The sequence below is a fragment of the Rhea americana genome, unplaced genomic scaffold (assembly GCF_003343005.1).
Source record: "Rhea americana isolate MKP2758 unplaced genomic scaffold, rheAme1 scaffold_272, whole genome shotgun sequence".
Lineage (NCBI taxonomy): Eukaryota > Metazoa > Chordata > Aves > Rheiformes > Rheidae > Rhea > Rhea americana.
This window is the reverse complement of record NW_028186393.1, coordinates 893207-911352: the sequence shown is the minus strand read 5'-3', so window position 1 is coordinate 911352 and position 18146 is coordinate 893207. Positions and strand designations below refer to the sequence as shown.

The window sequence follows — 18146 nt, the reverse complement described above, 5'->3', positions numbered from 1 at the left end:
TAATTCAAGCATTCTCAGCTAGCTATACAGAGTCCCTACCTAGGTCTACACCTAACGGTATTAAGCCAAATTAGTTACTTGAACTAAAAAAATACACACACACACACACACACATATCATATTACTGCTCTAGAACTAGATTTCTCATAAGACAACTAGGATGCTTTTACATCCAGCTTGGGGAAAAGCTCAGTTATAGTCTGCCTCATGAGGGTTCCACAAAACACATAAAAAAAATTGTCAAACAGCAGAAGTATAACTTCATAAAACAAAGGATGAGATAATGTTCAAGATGTCCATAGCAAACAAATTACTGCTGATGAGTTTAAACTCAAGTTAAAACAAATTTAAAGGTAACTTTAAACTCAATGCAGAACATACTGATTCTAAGATTGTGAAACACTAACATTTATTTGCAGGTTTGTTGTGATGAATAAGCTAAATATACTTGCAAACAARGGCTCTGAAAGCATCAAGTATTTTAAAGAGATATTTCAGCTCAAACATCTTAGCACATCTCTACTCCTTTTCCAGTGAAAGTTTCCATTAAATTTATAAGAAAACAAAACATCTAAGTAGCATCATGTTCTTTTTATTCTAGTTAGGTTCTAGTCACACAAAGTCAAATAAATACTCAATAGTCTGTTGTGACATTAATTTTCTGCTGTTGTCCATCTCCCAAAGTAGTGTAATTCATGCTTCCAAGCTAGAAATGTGGCTTCTGATCTGTTAGAGATGCCACATACTAGCTGTTAATAAGAGAATATATCCCTCATTTCTTCGCAACAATGTACTTAGAGCACAAAACATGAATGATCTTTTTGGTTAGGATCTCAACAGCATGCATTGCTGTTGAGACAGAGAGGCTAACAGTATGCCTGTTTTAAGTCAGCCTCACCACACTCTGGAAAATAGCAGCAGGTATAATAAACTTAACTTCAGAATACTATTSCTTTCTTTTCCTTATTTTATATGATGGTTATTTCAGCTACTACAAACAAAAATTAAAAATATGATGCATCAGTGCTATTTAACAGAGATTTACAGGTTTGATAAAATATGTTTTCTTGAGTTAATTAAGAACACTACAGCAACTTCTATGATTAGCAGGATATCAAATCTTTGGATACCCAGGTATTTTAAACTGGTTTTGGAAGCTGACTCCTATGTATGCTTATTCTCCCCACACTACAAATCAACATAGTGTAACTGAGGTTTTCATAACTGAAGTCTCCTAGTCTTCATCCTCTAGATTTTGCATTGATCCATTTTCAAGCTGCACTAATTTATCCATGTAGCTTTTTGATACAGACTCTTTCATACAGAAAAAAAGGGCATAAAATAACCCTTAGGCGGCAAAGTCATAAGGTTATAAAGTTAAAATGTTGAGAGAATCAGAAATATTGGCCTTAAAATACTTTTAATTCAGTGTTAGAAAAGGTCTAGCTTTCAAGTCAAACACACTGATTTTTCAAGTGAGCATGGTCTTTCAGAATGTAAGATCTTCCACTTAGTTTGACAAATGCAGAAGTTTTAGAACTGTTACTGCATGAAGACTAAGCTACATAGTAAATATAAAATTACTACGCTATGTATAACTTGCAATAAAAGTCTAAAGCAGAAGAAGGTAAAAAAAAAGAAAGAGTAAAGGTATTGAAGTTGGTTTAACTTTAGAAGTTATTTATTTTCATGAAACCTCCATGATCTAGAAGCTTGGAAGAGGCAGGGAAAAAAAAAGGTAGCTGAAGTGATATTTACTTAAAGAGATAAAGGTGGTTAGTTCAGAAAGAAGTCAGAAAGTTATGGTGGGTTACAAGTTCGTGGTGACAGCTTTTCTTGCAGAAGCAAGGAGGGTAAATATTGGTCAGATGCCTGAAAGGGCTTTTGTGACTGTGAACTTACAGGAATTGATCGACTCAGGTATCGTGTTGGAGGAGTTGTAAGCCCCATAAAGGAGGGTTGATAGATGCTGTATTCATCTGTCACGGCGCTGTGAAAACTGGTTTGGCTGCTCAGGTTGTTGCCACTACTGCTGCTTCTGTTGTACAAGTTGTTGTTCAGTTCATGGCTATTTCTGTGAGGAAACTGCAAGCTGCCATTCAAGTGGCTGGAGATTTGGCTTACAGAAAAACCTGTCCTAGAGGACGATGATGTCATTTTGCTCTCATCATCATCTGAAGCAGCATACAGGTTCCCTAGAGAACTGGCTAGCCTGGAGTTTATGGAAACGCTGAATGGAAAACACATGCAGGGAAAAAGATACACACAATGTATATATAGATATACAAAAATTTAACAGACAATTCAGAAGACATTAGGGGAATAACATGGACCATTCTGAAATAATTAATGTTTGCACACAGCTTCACTTTTTCCTCTCTCAAATAATTAAAACCAGCATTCTGTGTCAGGAGTTCCTAAACTTGGTTTATTCAAGTACTGTCACTGCCAGCTTCTACSTCTGTGCCAAACCCCACACATGTGACAGACGCAGTATTAAAAGGTTCAGGCAGTGAGTGATCCACATTTAAGTGCTTTGTGAACATCTAATAGTTTGGGAACTTCTGTTTCTTAAAAGTCATACAGAAGAGAAGACTTCAGGTAACCAACAATAAAATATGATGCCCTAAAACACTTATTTTCTTCAAGTAAATGTTTGTACTGAGAAGTTATGAAAAAATCAGTTTCATTCAGCATCCATAATTACTTGGTACATAATAATGGAATTAAATAACAATAACTTAAGGGTTCATAAAAATCATCACTTACAACTTATTCTTCTGGGAGAATACCATATAGAAATTTAAGTATTCAATACTATAGAGAAATTTAAGTATTCTTAAATGTCTATAAACTCATCTGAGTTAAAAAACAAAAAACCCTATGAATGGCATAATACTGTTTCTAAATTGAAATAATCCCCCACAACTTTTATACTAGTAGTTTTTTTACTTTGATCTGCAAATAGCTAACATTAACTAGTAGAACAGTGAATCATTTTGTAAGTAAACATAAGCCATCTTACAACTAAGAACCACCACCTCTTCACAGACCGCACACACATTGAAACCAGTTTTACAATACAGTAAGTACCACAATGGAAGAAGGAAAACAAAAACCTTTTAAGATTAGAGCCTGAGGATGTGGGGGTTCTGTTTATTCTTTTTGCAGAAGGTGAAACAACTGCCACTCTGGAGGCCTTCAGAGGAGACATGGATCCTTCAGTACTACCAGAAGTATTCAGTCTAAAAGGAGTGCAGAGTTTAAATGAGAAGCAAGACTATTATAGTTGAAATATACATCTCAAACACAGATGGTCACCAGCACACAATTTACCTGTTCTGAAGTTATTTTTCTTATTATCCTCTTTCCAAGTTTTTCCTCTTGCTGTATCATATTATACAATTACGAGCTACTTCTCACCTTGATTAGATAGAAGGTTTTTTAAGAGGTAAATGTCCATTTTGTATTGAACTCACCATGAAAAAGAACTCTTTGTACTTAAGCATGTTTGAGAAAAAAATGTAGCTTTCATAAGAAGAAAAATATCCTCCTTTCCAAATGACAGCAATAATATTTTGTTTAGTTGCATAAAACACAGCTCTTTAAGGGGTGACTCAGTGACTAAGTTCTTTGTATTTTCTTAAAGAATTCTAGGTATGGTGCACTGGGCTACTCCAAAAAAGTTAGCATTCACAGGTATTCATGTTAGTTTAATCAATCGTCAATAAACTAATATCCTATCAGTAGTACAAAATTCTCTCCATCTCTAGACTGGAATATTACCATGATCATTTCCTAGGTATGAAAGGCCTTAGTATAAGACTAACTACATGCACAGAAGGAATGACACTGAGCAGGAACAGATTTAAATCTGTGTCAAAAAAGGGTAAACAGAAGTCTCCCAAATTAGACTTCTGTATAACTCATCTAAAAAAAAATACGTGTTGCAATAGAAGTGATGGTATTATGTTTTCACATTAATGCTTTATAAAGACAAAGTGTCATTCACGCTCTTTTAGATGCGGCAATAAAGGGTCCATTGGTTACAAAAACAAAAGACTTGACAGCTACAAAAATGGTAGAATCAAGTCACACTTTTCACAAATCAAAGGAAAAAAAGTTGTTCCATGCCACTTCTGAGAGGTATTTTGAAGCTACTAATGAATCCATGTGATTGAATACAAGTGCTAACAATTTAAGATTATAGTGATATGCATTTAGAACTATTTTTAATAGTGGATTATTTATTTCAAATACCTGTGAGGTTGCGATATTGACCTGGTGTGCAGTTTCATTTCTTCCAGCCTAAAGAAACCAAAGCAGAAATTTAACTAATCAAATGGTAACTTTTTTCCAAAGTATATATGCACAAAGTATGACACTCACAAAAGACGGAGTTAAGAATTATCAATCTTTTTTCAATTTAGTTTTTAATTAGTTAAACAAAAGAACTTTAGGTTTATTTTCAGACTCTGCATTTTTACTATTCTTGAAAGACTCCAGACTTACATGAAGAATTCAGAAAAGTAATTTTAGAAACATAACCAAGTCCTTTGAAGAATATTTTAAGGTTGAGACTTTTTTTTTTTTTAAAAAAAAACACTTTTACTGCTAAATAACAAGTAGTTATCCTAAGCAGAGAGACAGGAAATAAAAGAAATGTGTAACTGTTTTATATATAAATTTCTACCACAACTAATACAATGTCCTTAAACAAAACCATATATTTGCTATAAAGATCTGATAGCACAGACTTAATTTAGAACTACAAGTTACCTTAGCGCTCCAGTTGTAGCAGAACGTGGCTGTCGTCGACTTTTTAAGGCACGAAGTTTATCTCCCTGTGTCATGCCATTCTTAATTTCCCTACCTGTTTTGTCTTCAGAATCATTCTGGAAAACAGCAAATGTGCAAACAAAGATGCAGAATCCTTAAGCACACAGTGCAGTTTCAAAGCATTGAGCATTTCCAAGTGCAAAGATTGTAGGATTAGCCTTTTAAGTATTAAKCTTTTACATTCATTTGGGCTGTACTCCGCCTTCACATAGCTCCAGTGAAGTTAATGTGAGCACTTATTCACAGATGCCTTTTGCAGAATCCAATCTCAATCAGTTCAGGATGCTCAATTCTAGCATCAGTATATATAAAACAAGTTTTTCTTCTTAAGTCTCCTTCTACAGAACCTCAGCTCAACTCAATACTGCATCACTATTTTTAAAGTTGCTAATATGGAGAAAAGAGAATAGCAGGCAACTTTACGATATGCAGTAAAGGAATTAAAAAAAACAAATACTTTCCTAAGTTACTAAGTTGTGGGGGTGGGGGGAAATTCGTTGTGGTTTTTTTTTTTTTGTTTTTATTTTTTTTTTCCTTCAACTAAAGAGTTCCTATGACCTTCTGAAAAATACAGTTTTGGAAGAATTTCCCTTTAAAAACTTAGTAAGGAATAGAGGTTGAACAGATTTCAGAGTTTTAATCTACATTTGCAGCCCTAGAAAATATTTTAAACAAAAGTATTAAGTGCCTTTTTTTTTTTTTGTTTTTTTTTTTTTTTTCCTTCAACTAAAGAGTTCCTATGACCTTCTGAAAAATACAGTTTTGGAAGAATTTCCCTTTAAAAACTTAGTAAGGAATAGAGGTTGAACAGATTTCAGAGTTTTAATCTACATTTGCAGCCCTAGAAAATATTTTAAACAAAAGTATTAAGTGCCTTTTTATCATTTCTGACTGGTTTCAAAATAGATGCATTTCTAAGGCATAATATTAAGTAGACGTTGCCCCTTGGGTATGTAGCAGAAAAATATACAAGTTACACAAAGTAGCAAGACCACTGCCTTTTTTTTTTGTGGCAATTATCAAATGAAAATTTGTTTGTATTGTAGTAGTTCCTATTGAGTGTAAGTAATATCATTGTTCTAAATAAACATAACAGTTTCTGCCTTTAACCAAGACAAAAGATTGACACAAGAGTCTATACAACAGACGTTAAACAGTGTGATGGTCTGCAGGTGTTGCATTAATTATAGGAGAATGTAAATATTGTAGCTAGATTTTGTTGAAGACTAAACACTAGGCGTCTATTACCTACCACTCAGCCTCAATGCTTAACAATTTTGTTTCTCTGTCTTTACTTGCTCAAGTTATCACACCTAGCTGTCTGTCCTTTCATTCTTAGAACATACACATTTTGGAACTGGAAGTGTTCCTCTGTTTTAAGCCTCTTGAAAGCCTAGGATAATGAAATCTTGAAGTATCACCAAAGATGATAAAAGAATTAAATGTTTTCAAAACTGAATGCTAACAGTTTTAATATGATATCTGGAAAAAAAAACCACCCTGAAATGGTCATATTAGAGAGGATTACAGCAGAAAACACAGCACTAGAATAAAAACAAAGGCTCAGGTTTTGGGTTCCCATATAAACAAAATCCATGACTGTCAAGATGGTTGATCAAAGGGCAGTGCGAACATCTATGTTCTGATAGGGTACCTTAAATGGCAGGAAATATGTTGCAGAAGACAAAACGAATGAATTTTATTCCAGCAGTTATTCCTGGTGCGTTTCAGAGTCTGTAGTGCTGATCCCGCTGATGCTAGAAGCTACAGCAGGGCACCAAGAAACAATTACTTACAGTGGAGTTACATTCTGAATCCGTACTTAAGCCACAACACAGTGTTCAGATAGTTGAGATAAAAGCAAAATAAAGCTGCCTTGAATACTGGAAGCAGTGAAGTTGTAGCAGCTCTGATCCAAAAACATTACTTGAAAACAGCAGAAACATGGCCATATATTTAATTAGATGTACAAGACTAGGCATCTCTGCACTGGTTTGTATTCTCCTGTTAACAAACTGGATAGTTACCTTTACAAATACCAAGCCACAAAGTGAAATTCCAAAAGGCAAACAGTGATCCGTATATAACCACCACTGTGATCTATCATAATCTGGAAGACCACATTATATAAATTTCTGTAAAGGTATGCCTGTAAGAGGTGCCCAGTACAGTTTGCTAGTCTTTTACATCAAAAAAGGATTCTGTTGGCAAAATAAAAGCTCTTCAGTTATTACAGAGTTAAGACAGGATTAATCAAATGCACTTTGAACAGCTCCTCTGAACTGCTCCTGGAAGATACTATAGGGCAGAACAACAGTTTATAGTTTTTACTGGCTCAGTAACAGAAATAGGTCCACTTTAGCTCACACTTCAGCTAAAGTAATTGTTAGGTCCTCACCCTATTATGCATACATCACATCCTCTGTGAGTCTACAAAGCTTTGACAAGGGATAGATGTCTGTACACTCATGCATTAGTAGCTAGAAACTTGGAAAAGTTTCCAGCATGGAAACTGCCTTTTCTTTTTCCTCTCCCCACCAGTCTCCCATAAATACTGAAAACCCAATGACTTGAAATAATACAAACATGCTGAATTCTGTGAAATTTCTCAAAAAAAAAAAAAAAAAAAAAAGTAAGCTGAATTTCTGATTAAGACCCATTCTTTAAAAACAAAAATGAAGAGTTTACCTGCAAGAAAGTAATCTAATACAAATATAATTCTAAGAGAAAAGTCTAAAAATGATCCATAGCTAGTTTCTTATATATAATTATTACACATATGTACAAAAAAGCTCTCTCTCTGCTTGTGTGAAACTATTTCTCTGAAACCTTACCTCCTCATATTGATCCAACTCCTGTACTTTATTAAAGCTGCCACTGATTGAAATGTCATCCAAGCCACAGAGAACTCTGTTAATGTTTCCATCATCAACTACTTGTTTCTGTTTCGATCGGATGAGGTCTCCCTGCAGCCACAACATTGCTTGTTTCCTGTCAGATAGGAAAACTAAATTAATATCAACACATTTGTATATAGACAGAAACCAGTAAGAAAACATGCTACCCTTTCAGATTGCCAACATCTGAAACCTGTGTATCTTCTTCACAGCAAAGAAAAACTGCATGAATATCACAAAAAAAGTATCACTTCGTATGGTAAGAGGATCACCAAACATGTCTCCAACCATCACAGAAATACTACAGATAGTTTTTTTTTCAATTAGAATTTTGTAAAATGAAATTAACACCTAAATAGGAACTTGGAATAGTATTTTAAAGGCTTAAAATAAATCTTAAAAATGCACATAAAATACTAATGCACTTTTAATGTGTAGAATAAATGCTGTGGTGCTGTACAGCTTGTTATTGGAAGCATAAGTTTTGTATATACAGTCATTGCACAGTAAAGCTACAGCTGACTTGCACAGCAGAGTTGGTCTTAAGTCACGTGAAGCTGAACAGGACTACAGCATCAGCTTTCAGGAAATGAAATATTATATCCTTCAGACAGACAGTAAAAGTCAGTATCATTTAATTACTACATTAGTATGTGCAGCTGAGCAGGCTTCTAATGCCTAGACCACCTTATTCTTTAAGAAGGAAATTTGCTGGATAGGTATCTGTCAAGCATCTATCCATAAGTTCCATTCAAGACCTGTGATCCCAGTGTATGAATCAAAACAGAATATTTATTTATTCTGGGCAAAAAAATTAAAAATTGTAAGTTTTCTTTGTTTAAGAACAAAACATGAAGGTGACACCTAAAATTAGTCAGGTAGTGAGAGCCAATTGCCCAAACTCCCTCAGCAACAAACGGGAAAGGTAAGTACTTCCAGGAAGACTTCTCTTCATCCCAAGATCAAGAGAGAGAACAGAGGACAGTTGTACATACCATTATTCCATCCAATAGAAGAAGCCTGGAAGACATGCTTAATTTTAAATACCTTAGAAATCTCTCAGGGTTAATTGCATCCATAGCAAACAACTCATCTGACACTGTCCTATCAAGTGAGTCTTTTACAGAAAACTGTCCAAACTTCCTTCAGTGAAGCTCAAAGGACCTAACAAATGAAGCCCGGACATCTACAAAGGCTGAGGAGATCAAATCTGCAAGATCTTATCTTTTTTCCAAATACAACTTTGTAGCCCTCAGGCCAAGATATTAAATCAAATGGATGTAACTGATGTTAGCTTCTTCCTTCTCCCTCTCAAGAAAGTCATTTTGACACTATTAGTGACATCACTTGAGTTTTGCTTTGATTATCAAACCAGGTATGTATTATCATTAGGGTAACAGAAAATACTTCCTGAACAGTATCTCACTTTTGATGCTCAGCTCCTAGCTATAAACAAGCAAGATATGAATGAAAACAAGATAGAAAAAAAGTCTCAAAACAGGTATTTATAGGCCACTACAGAAATGAGCAGACATTGGTCTTGTTTGCCTCATTTTCCAAGTGAACATTACCTACTGATCACGCTACCTACTATCTTCCCCTCTCTCAATTTTGCTCTATTGTGGAAGTCTTTCAAGAAAGAGTGCATCATCCAAGCACCAGCATGGTATGCAGAAGTTTACTCCATCTTAAGTGAGCACTAATAGTTTGTAAGCAGTTTGATTCACACTATTTTCAAAAAGATCGTGGGTCATCTCTTAAGAATTCCCATTCATTTACACTTGAAAGTAAATATGAACCCTCATTTCATGCTCCATTTCTCTTATGATTCCAATAATACTACTTTCCCTTTTATAGCCTACATATTTTAAATGCAAGGTCAGAGATATTACTGTATTTACACAGTATCTACTAGAACTGTTGAATTTCATCCCCACCCCCTAAGAGAGTCAAATTCCTTGTGGATTCTCTCGAAGTGACTTTTCTTATAATAATGAAACAGTCTCCAACTAAAATATATTCACTTCACAGCTCACAAAAGTACATCAGTTCTGCATATAACCTACAGAAGCGTTCTCACAAATACCACGATGAACACTGTAATAGAAAATATACAGCACAGAAATTGCCAGTGATATTAAACTCTGTAAGGATACTGGTCTACATCATTAAAGCCAGTGGAATTTTGTCATTCATTGACAGTCAACCCAGGATCAGACTGTGAATCACTCTGTCAAATTATCTGCATGTGGAATGTTTTCAGAAAGAAGTATATAGTCCATTTTGAGAAGGAACCACATTTAAACCATGCATTTACCTTTTGCTAACAACTGTATTAGCTCTGAGTGAGAGCTGTTTCATACATTACATCAGGACTTTGACAGAGATCATAAGCTGTCCACCACATCCTCCTCTTCAGTTATAAGAAACACAGGGACTACACTACAGTAAGATTCATTTCATCAAGCATCATCATAGGCTTTAAGTATACCAAGGATAATTCTTGTGTTAAAATTTTAACAAAACCCAGCTTGTTGATTTAACCTTTTGTCCACACCTCAAGTTTACACTCCCAGTACTGATTGTCTTTATCTCCTAAATCTCCAGGATACAAATATACAAGTTGAGCTTTGAGATTCTGCCCCTTAAGATGACAAAATGTCCATACTCCAGAAAAAGGCAATTGCTACTGATGAAGCTTGATCTACCTCAAATTAACTGACCTTAATTAAATATATTGCAACAGGCAATAATATACCACCACAAGATAGAAAGTGGATCCTATAAATAGTTTAGGATGAATAAAAATCTAGAGAAACAGTTGATTCTTAGCAAGAAAGAAGGTATACATACTCTTCCAAGAAATGTTGCTGTGGTCCTATAATAGAGCCTGGTCGACATATTCTTATCCAAGCAATGGCTTCAGCATGTGTGAACCTGTAGTGTTTCATTATGTAGCAGGCGATCAGTGTTCCTGTTCTCCCCAGGCCAGCTACACAAACACATATGAACATATTCATGAACAAAATCATGAGTTATTAATTCTGAGTACGGGACATGGGGAGAAGGATTCTTTCTAATGTTATTCACTAACTTGATATTTGAAGAAGCAATTTCTGGCTCAGTATCCCATTTATCAAAAAAGTCAGTGTTTAAGAAAACATGCAGTGATCGTCCTTATTTGTGTAATTCTACTTCAAAAAAAAAATAAGGCTCTTATAGTAAGTCTGTGAAAGAACTGAATAGAGTTTCATACAAAGCAAATCAAAGCATCTTTGTACAGAGGTCAACATGCACACTTTGCAAGTCAAAACTCAAATATGTGCAAATATACATGCAGATCACTGCATTTAACAGTATGTTTAACTGTCCTGTGGGCTAGTATATTTATTTTTTTGAACCAATTTGTTGCAGGTGAGGCTAACTTGTATTCAGTATTTTCTATATAAACAGCAATAAATACTGACCATCATATAAAATTAAGTCAGAAGAATCATTTAGAGCTGGGAGAAGTACTCTTAGAAAGACAGGTCTTTTTTTTTTTTTGGTTTGGGGTTTTTTTCTTTTTTGAAATACAAAAGGAATACAACTTGCAAATAGATTACTAAAAAGCTGCACTATGTTGAACATACATCCGAGTAAGCAAACTGTGCAAAAAACTGCAGGTAACATCTACCAACGGCATACACCAATAAGACAAAATAAGACTTTCCTGTAAGTTCCCACTAACGTATGAACTTTCTGTAGCAACCTTTTGCATTAAATCATTTTGTAATAACTTCTGGGAAAAGTAATTTCCAATGTGGAAGTTGTACCTGGAATACTTCTATAACAGGAGCACAAAACTACTCTTGCTAATCATCATTGCTAAATCATAATTTAAATTATGATTATGTCAAATAGCAGATAGTCAGCTTATATCATACCAAAAGTTTAGGGTTCCAGTTGCACTAAACTTATTAGCAAATAAGATTGTGTACCTTTGATATATATGTTTAGTGCTCAGAAGAAGTGATAAATGAACAGCACTACTCCTATTTCAGATCAGCAAATCACTTGTTTTATATAAGGGCACTTTGTTATTCCTCCTTGAGTAAGGATGTTTTGAATGTTTTCTGGCTGACATGCTGAAACAGGCTGGTTTAAAATACTGGCACCACACTAAACTCATATTGGCTTGAAATAGGGAACTCATGCTAAGCAGAAAAATGTAAAAGTAATAATCCAGAAGCATAAAGAAAACCTTTCAGTTTTCAGCATTTCCTAGCCAATTATTACAAAGCTAGTGCTAGTGTCTTTTAAAAGATTTTATTTCCAGAATAAATGGGAAATAAATTAGTGAACATACCTTTACAATGTACAGCAATAGCACCCTCAGCGTTCTCACAGATGTTCAAGAACCTCTGAACTATACTGTCACTTGGTGTGCTTCCATCTATGAAGAATAGGTCAAAATGCTCAAAACCAGCATCAGTAAATCGTTTTGCCTCATAGATTTTTTTGTTTAGTCTTATGACTGATGTGATATTATGTTTCTTGAAATAAGGAAAGTAGGCTTCCGGTGCATGAAGAGGATAACCTATAAAAAAATAAAATTTGTTACAACAAATAAATCATTTCATGTCATAGATAATGTTTAAAGGTCTAGTAAACAAAATCCCTCCCAAAACATTTTCAGAATGTTAAACATTCTAAAACTGTAAGTGTTTTATTATTTTATTCAAAGCAATACATGGATTTAAGTCATGAAAGCATTCTGTGGACATTTTCTTTATAAAGACCAGCATTAAAAAAAAAAAGAATTAAAGCACAACGCATCTACAGTATCTTGTTTAGCTCACTGCCTTCTGCAAGTAGGGATTTATTAATATATTAAAGCTAGGCACATATGAATTCATCATTTCAGAACAGCTGCTTATCTATAGTCAAGCTGCAGATCAGAAGACACAATAAAAGGATATTTTAAGAGAAGACTTTTGAAGAAGCAAGATTGGTGATCTAAATCATAGAGAAGAGGAGCAGCTAAAGGAGAAATTGTAGTACTGGAAGTATTCTTCCTCCATCATGAAATAAAAAAGCTTTAGTGCCTTGATTCAGTGGAGACACATGAGTGATCTTCAAAGAGTTCAGAAAGGTAGAGTGAAAAGAAAGGAATATGATACTGTTATCAACAAATCTGTACTTGTTTTATCTTTAGCTTGCCAACTACTTTCTTCCTCCAGATCTTTTTTGCTAAGTTCTAATCCTTTATACTTGTAAATAAACATGCAGTTTTGTTACAAAATCCTTAACACTCACTCATGTAGGTGACCTAGGTTTCTCAGGCACTTTGTCACTGATGGAAAGTCACTGACTTAGAAAAGACCTTTGGAATTAAGCCTTATATAAAATATTCACCGCACAATTATTTTTGAAGGACAAACCTTCTGCAAGTCTTTATCTTCTTTTACTTATTTGCTATAACTGTTTAACATGCAAGAAATAAATTAAAAAAAGCATTAAAATGTACGTTAGAACACAAACATACCGTTTTCAAGTTTGCTTTTTGGATGTGGTCCACTAAATGCTAAGAATTTTCCTGGAACAATCCAGTTGAAATCACCATTTTCTACTCGCTAGGAAAATTTCAGGAGAGAGAGATACAGAAAGCAAGCATTTTAATACCTTGAAAATAAAAGAAGCAATCAGCTTTCTTCAAAAAGCTATTAAGTGTATTAAACAAAACATTTTAGATGTAACACGTACAGGAGATGCTAATTAACCATAAGCCATTTCCTAGAAATTCTTGCAAGAAGCCCCCCAGATCCCACAAAAATCCAAATTTACTAAGATCTTAAGTAAAAGCAAAAAGACCTTATCTAAGGTATTTCTCCCATGGAGAGTTCAGCATTCCAAAAGACATCTACTCGTAATTAGCACCGGCAAACACCAGTGTTTTCATGTTCTAGTAAAGAACATAGAAAAATGCCTCCCCAAGAAACACTAGCAACAAAAGCAATTTGTAGAAAATAAAGACTAACTAGCCTTCAAAACAACTATAATTTTTGCACAGAAACAGAAACTTACATATTGGCTTAGTAATCATAAAAATCAAACATCAAAAAGCTTTCAATTTTTTTAATTTCACTTATACTTTGTTTTTGTATGAAGTGTGTTCATTCCTTATTTGGCAGTGTAATTATTTTCAACAGGAGATTTCAGGACACAGCACTTGGTTCAATCACGTTACCAAGCTTTGTGTTTTCATCTTCGGCTCCAAGTGCCCTAATGAGCGAAGGCCTCTGATAACGGACGCTACTGTAGCCAGTTCATTCGCCGTTTGCCTGGCTAACCCCATCAGGCTTGTTCCAAGCRTCCTGGCACAGTGCTTGCATAAGGACCAGCAACCTGACTCTCACTGCCAGGTCAGAAAAGAAACCAACCCAAAATTCCTGTAAGTTTATACTGAGGACTGCAGTCTGTATATAATAGCACCTCCCTCCCCCCCCCCCTTTTTTTTTTTTAAGTGAAAATCCTGTTCAATAAGTTAAAGAGTTTTTTTGTTTTTAAACCGGTTGTATAACTTTTTATGTTTACAAGGGTTATTGTGGATAAAATAAGTTTTAGCCTATCTGAACAATATACATTCAGCTTTGCATACAAATGACATTGTTTAAAAAAGACAGAGATAGACACATGGAGTATTTTTTATATGTAGCCCAACAAAGGGGGAATTAGCTGCCTCAGTGTAGGAAGGTGAAAGAATTATAAATACAAAACTGAAAATTCTTCATCCTGCTCCCGTAACTCCTATGCAACTTTTCCCCCTTTATCTATAAATTTGAAGGCCTAACACTGCAAAACTCCGGAGCATTTAAAGTTCTAGAACTACAGCACAGGACCTGTCTAAAAATACAAACCTGATCACCACATGTGAAATAGCAGAAGACATACAAAGAAGGACAAAAAACTTAGAGGATTCCAGGTTCTCACTTTTTAAACTAAGACAGCAGGCAGCATTCTTTAAACACCATTCATATGTATATGCTTTTCGTAAAGTAAACTAGACTAACATATCCATTAAACAAGATAATGGGACAGCTTTGTACATAGTTCTAGCCAATTATTTTCATATATTGTTTAAGCAGCTTTACTCAACCCATACGATGCATATTAATTCCTAGAGAATTCCCACCCATCATCATTTGTTTTTAAAACAAATTTTACTGTGGTATAGAGAGTAGGTAGAAGATAGCAACTCAATATTGAGTTAAACAAATTAACAAATGCTAAGTAATTCAAAGAGAACAGATTTCTTAATCCAACCACCATGGAACATTACAGTACACAGAAAACCTTCTACATACAATTATGTTTTATGAATAGCTGTAGGTTAATCAATAATTACAGTAGAGATTTCTGTGCTGTAAAATAAGTTTTTCCTGTTTCTCTCATTGTTTTCCCTCTTTCTTGAGMATTTATGAAGCATTTCTTACGCCTGTGTGTACTTCAGTGATATGTACCAAATTACTCATTTCTCACTTGTAAAAACAAAATTCTTATTTAACAAATGCTCTAAAGACACTTAGAAGAGCAAGTATCCCTAAAACTTGTTTGATATTAAATACATTCAAATTAAGATGACAAGCTTAAAAATGGATGTTTTCAGACTTAGCAATGAAATTTTTTATCATTTCCAAGTTTTCTGAAAACACTGGGAGGAGGGTTGGGAAAGAATATTGGCTACAGTGAAGTAATTTTGGTCTTTAAAAGGACAGAGTTTAATGCATATTGAAATATATCCTTCTTGCTTACCTGTGCGACCACAAAAATTTCTAGGAGTTTCCCAGGCAAGTTCCAATACAACTACATAGCTACTACTAACTGCATAGATCTTTTCCTTCCTTTGAGGTGGGGAAATGGTGGAGAAAGATCATGCAACTATTCTAGACCAGATATGCRTACATCTGCTGACTCTGGGACTTTCTCTGGCCACAGTCCAGATCACAGGTGCAACATGGGGCTACTTTCAAGATTCTCTGCAGCAACAAAGCTCAAAATGACTGTCTGCTACTAGACTGCACAGGCAAGAACAACTTAAATGGTTTAGGTCTGCATGAGTTACAGAACACAGCCCTAGAGACATCCAAAGTTTGTTCTTAAATCTTGAGAAGATTGGCAGAACAATGGACAGCTTCCATTAGCTTTTTAAGACTCCATTAGGAAAACATTTCAGATATATATGGAGATTCTAGTAGTGAAAATACAATGCTACTAAAACAGCCCAGGAATTGCTGAATTTATATGGCTATCAAAAAAGTTGCTTTATATTTGGGACTAACAGCACCTTAAGAATCAAGTCCTGAAGGAAAACACAGATTCTGTGGATCAGCTAAGAGAGATTTTGAGTCATGATATGTACACTGCCAAAAGCACAGGGAAGCATAAAATAGGCCTCAGAAGCCAAGAAGGGTAGGAGAACACAGTTCAGTTTTACTACAGTGTGATAGCACTAAAATGGCAAGGATTTAGGCCCATCTTACATGCTACTGACCTACAGCATACAGCTTGGGATGTTAGTATCAATGCAATATCTAACCAAGAAAAAACATGCTTTCATGTGCATACCTCACATATGAACACTAGGTTTTACTTGAATTACAACGTTTTTCCAGTATGTTTTAGGTTGTGAGATACTGGCTATTCCAACTCATTTTAAAAAACTAAACATATTTAATTCACTATTAGATGTACAAACCTCATAGTGTTCATACTCATCCACATCAAATGTCTTAAAGTCAAAAAATCCATGCTGCAAGGCCTAAAAGGCAACAAGGCGTCAGTTTATTTTTGGTACATGTAATCCCATTTCATAACACTGTTCTTGAGAATCAAACTAAAGAGCTACAGTTTGTGCTTGTGATTTGTTAAAGTCTTTACATTAAAACAACATTAAATTTTACACAGATTAACACCACAGACAAAAGACTACAACAATGGCAATGAAGCATCTTAGCCCTTCATAAAGATGTTATGATGGAGCATAAGCTTGTTGCCTATTACTTGAATCATAAAATTGACTCTCCCCTCCCCAGTACAGATGCGTTTTCCATAAGGCAGACTATAAAAAGTTAAAAGCAAATCCCTTTGTCATATAGTCAATCATCTCCTTCTTTAAAAAACAATGAACATGTTTTCAGGCAGTTGGACACAAAACAGAATATTGTTAGTTTTATGTACTGAAATATGTTCAGATTTTGTCATATTCGGGCAAAATAATATAGCAAGATTACAGTACTATGTATAATTGGTATTTTGTAATTTCTTGTTAAGATTTTCCCCAACATAATCTGCTGATAGAATGAAGCTAATGTGACTGGGTTAAACAAGATTTATTACAAAATTGAAATAAATCAAATTTTGGATTGTACTCAATTACTGTAGAATTAAATAGAGCTTATACTAAATATTTGTGTATAATATCCTATTAAAAACTAAATTTTGTGAAGAAGATATCGCTAGCATAAGTTTCTTCTATGCAATAGGTGGAATAAATTTCTGCAGCATATATTTATACTCTATCTACCACATTCTGAGGAGATATTGCATAACATTGTGGGAAATGTGTGTTAAAAACAGACCACACATCTATCACTTAACGCATCACTAAATTGTCATTTTTGGCCTCACAAAATGTTTTTCCCCCCATTTTTTTTTAAATAAATGATACAGGCTTAATGTTGGACCTGTCACAAAACCCAAAAAGCTGAGAGGTTTGTTTGAAAAGCAGATTTAGAAAATTTCATTTAAATAAGATTGGCTGGCCACACTTCAGAATTTGTAGGTCAAATTATGTATGAATTACATTGGATTATGTATAGATGATATATGCACGCACACACACACACACCAAATTTATCAARATAACCCATAATTTTACTTTAGGATGTGGACATAGTTTCTACTGGAAGCATTTTTACTTCTGGAGGTGAACTTAACATAAATTCAGTAATAAATTTTATGGAAACTATAGGGGGAAAAATAATTTGCAAAGTTCTTTTCACAGGTTTGCAGCAGACAAATTACTGTAAATTCATGAACTGCTACAGAGAGCTTTAGGATCTTTAAAATGCCTCACAAATTAATAGTTGTACTGTTAACTGGCAGCTCTTTTCCTTTAAAGAAAAAAAAAAACACACCTATACCTAAACTGCCCTCTTTCAATTTTTAAGGAACATTYGTTTTGTCATATTCTTAAGAATTACAAAAAGTCTTTAAAGGATCTGCCTGTACAGAACCATTTATATAACCTTCCCCCTTCATCAAGATCATTGGGAAATTAGATGAGCAAAATTTGATCCTTGCTTACAGCATGAAGTATACACTAAAATACCCAGGTGCCAATTCTTAGCATGGGCCCTAAGATTTTTT

The 18146-nt window shown here is 34.5% G+C and overlaps 1 protein-coding gene across 4 annotated transcripts in view; it reads right to left on the bottom strand.

Moving 5' to 3' along the window:
- Positions 1-18146, bottom strand: part of CDC14A (cell division cycle 14A) — a 60370-nt gene that overhangs the window by 8965 nt on the left and 33259 nt on the right. For all 4 annotated transcript variants that reach the window (XM_085308277.1, XM_085308274.1, XM_085308276.1 and 1 more), the window contains 9 exons: positions 16474-16536; positions 13264-13351; positions 12085-12315; positions 10590-10728; positions 7674-7830; positions 4780-4895; positions 4261-4308; positions 3120-3245; positions 1903-2230 (listed from right to left, as the gene is read on the bottom strand). In XM_085308277.1, the coding sequence (XP_085164403.1) occupies positions 1903-2230; positions 3120-3245; positions 4261-4308; positions 4780-4895; positions 7674-7830; positions 10590-10728; positions 12085-12315; positions 13264-13351; positions 16474-16536 (1296 nt within the window). The remainder of the gene's footprint in view (positions 1-1902; positions 2231-3119; positions 3246-4260; positions 4309-4779; positions 4896-7673; positions 7831-10589; positions 10729-12084; positions 12316-13263; positions 13352-16473; positions 16537-18146) is intronic.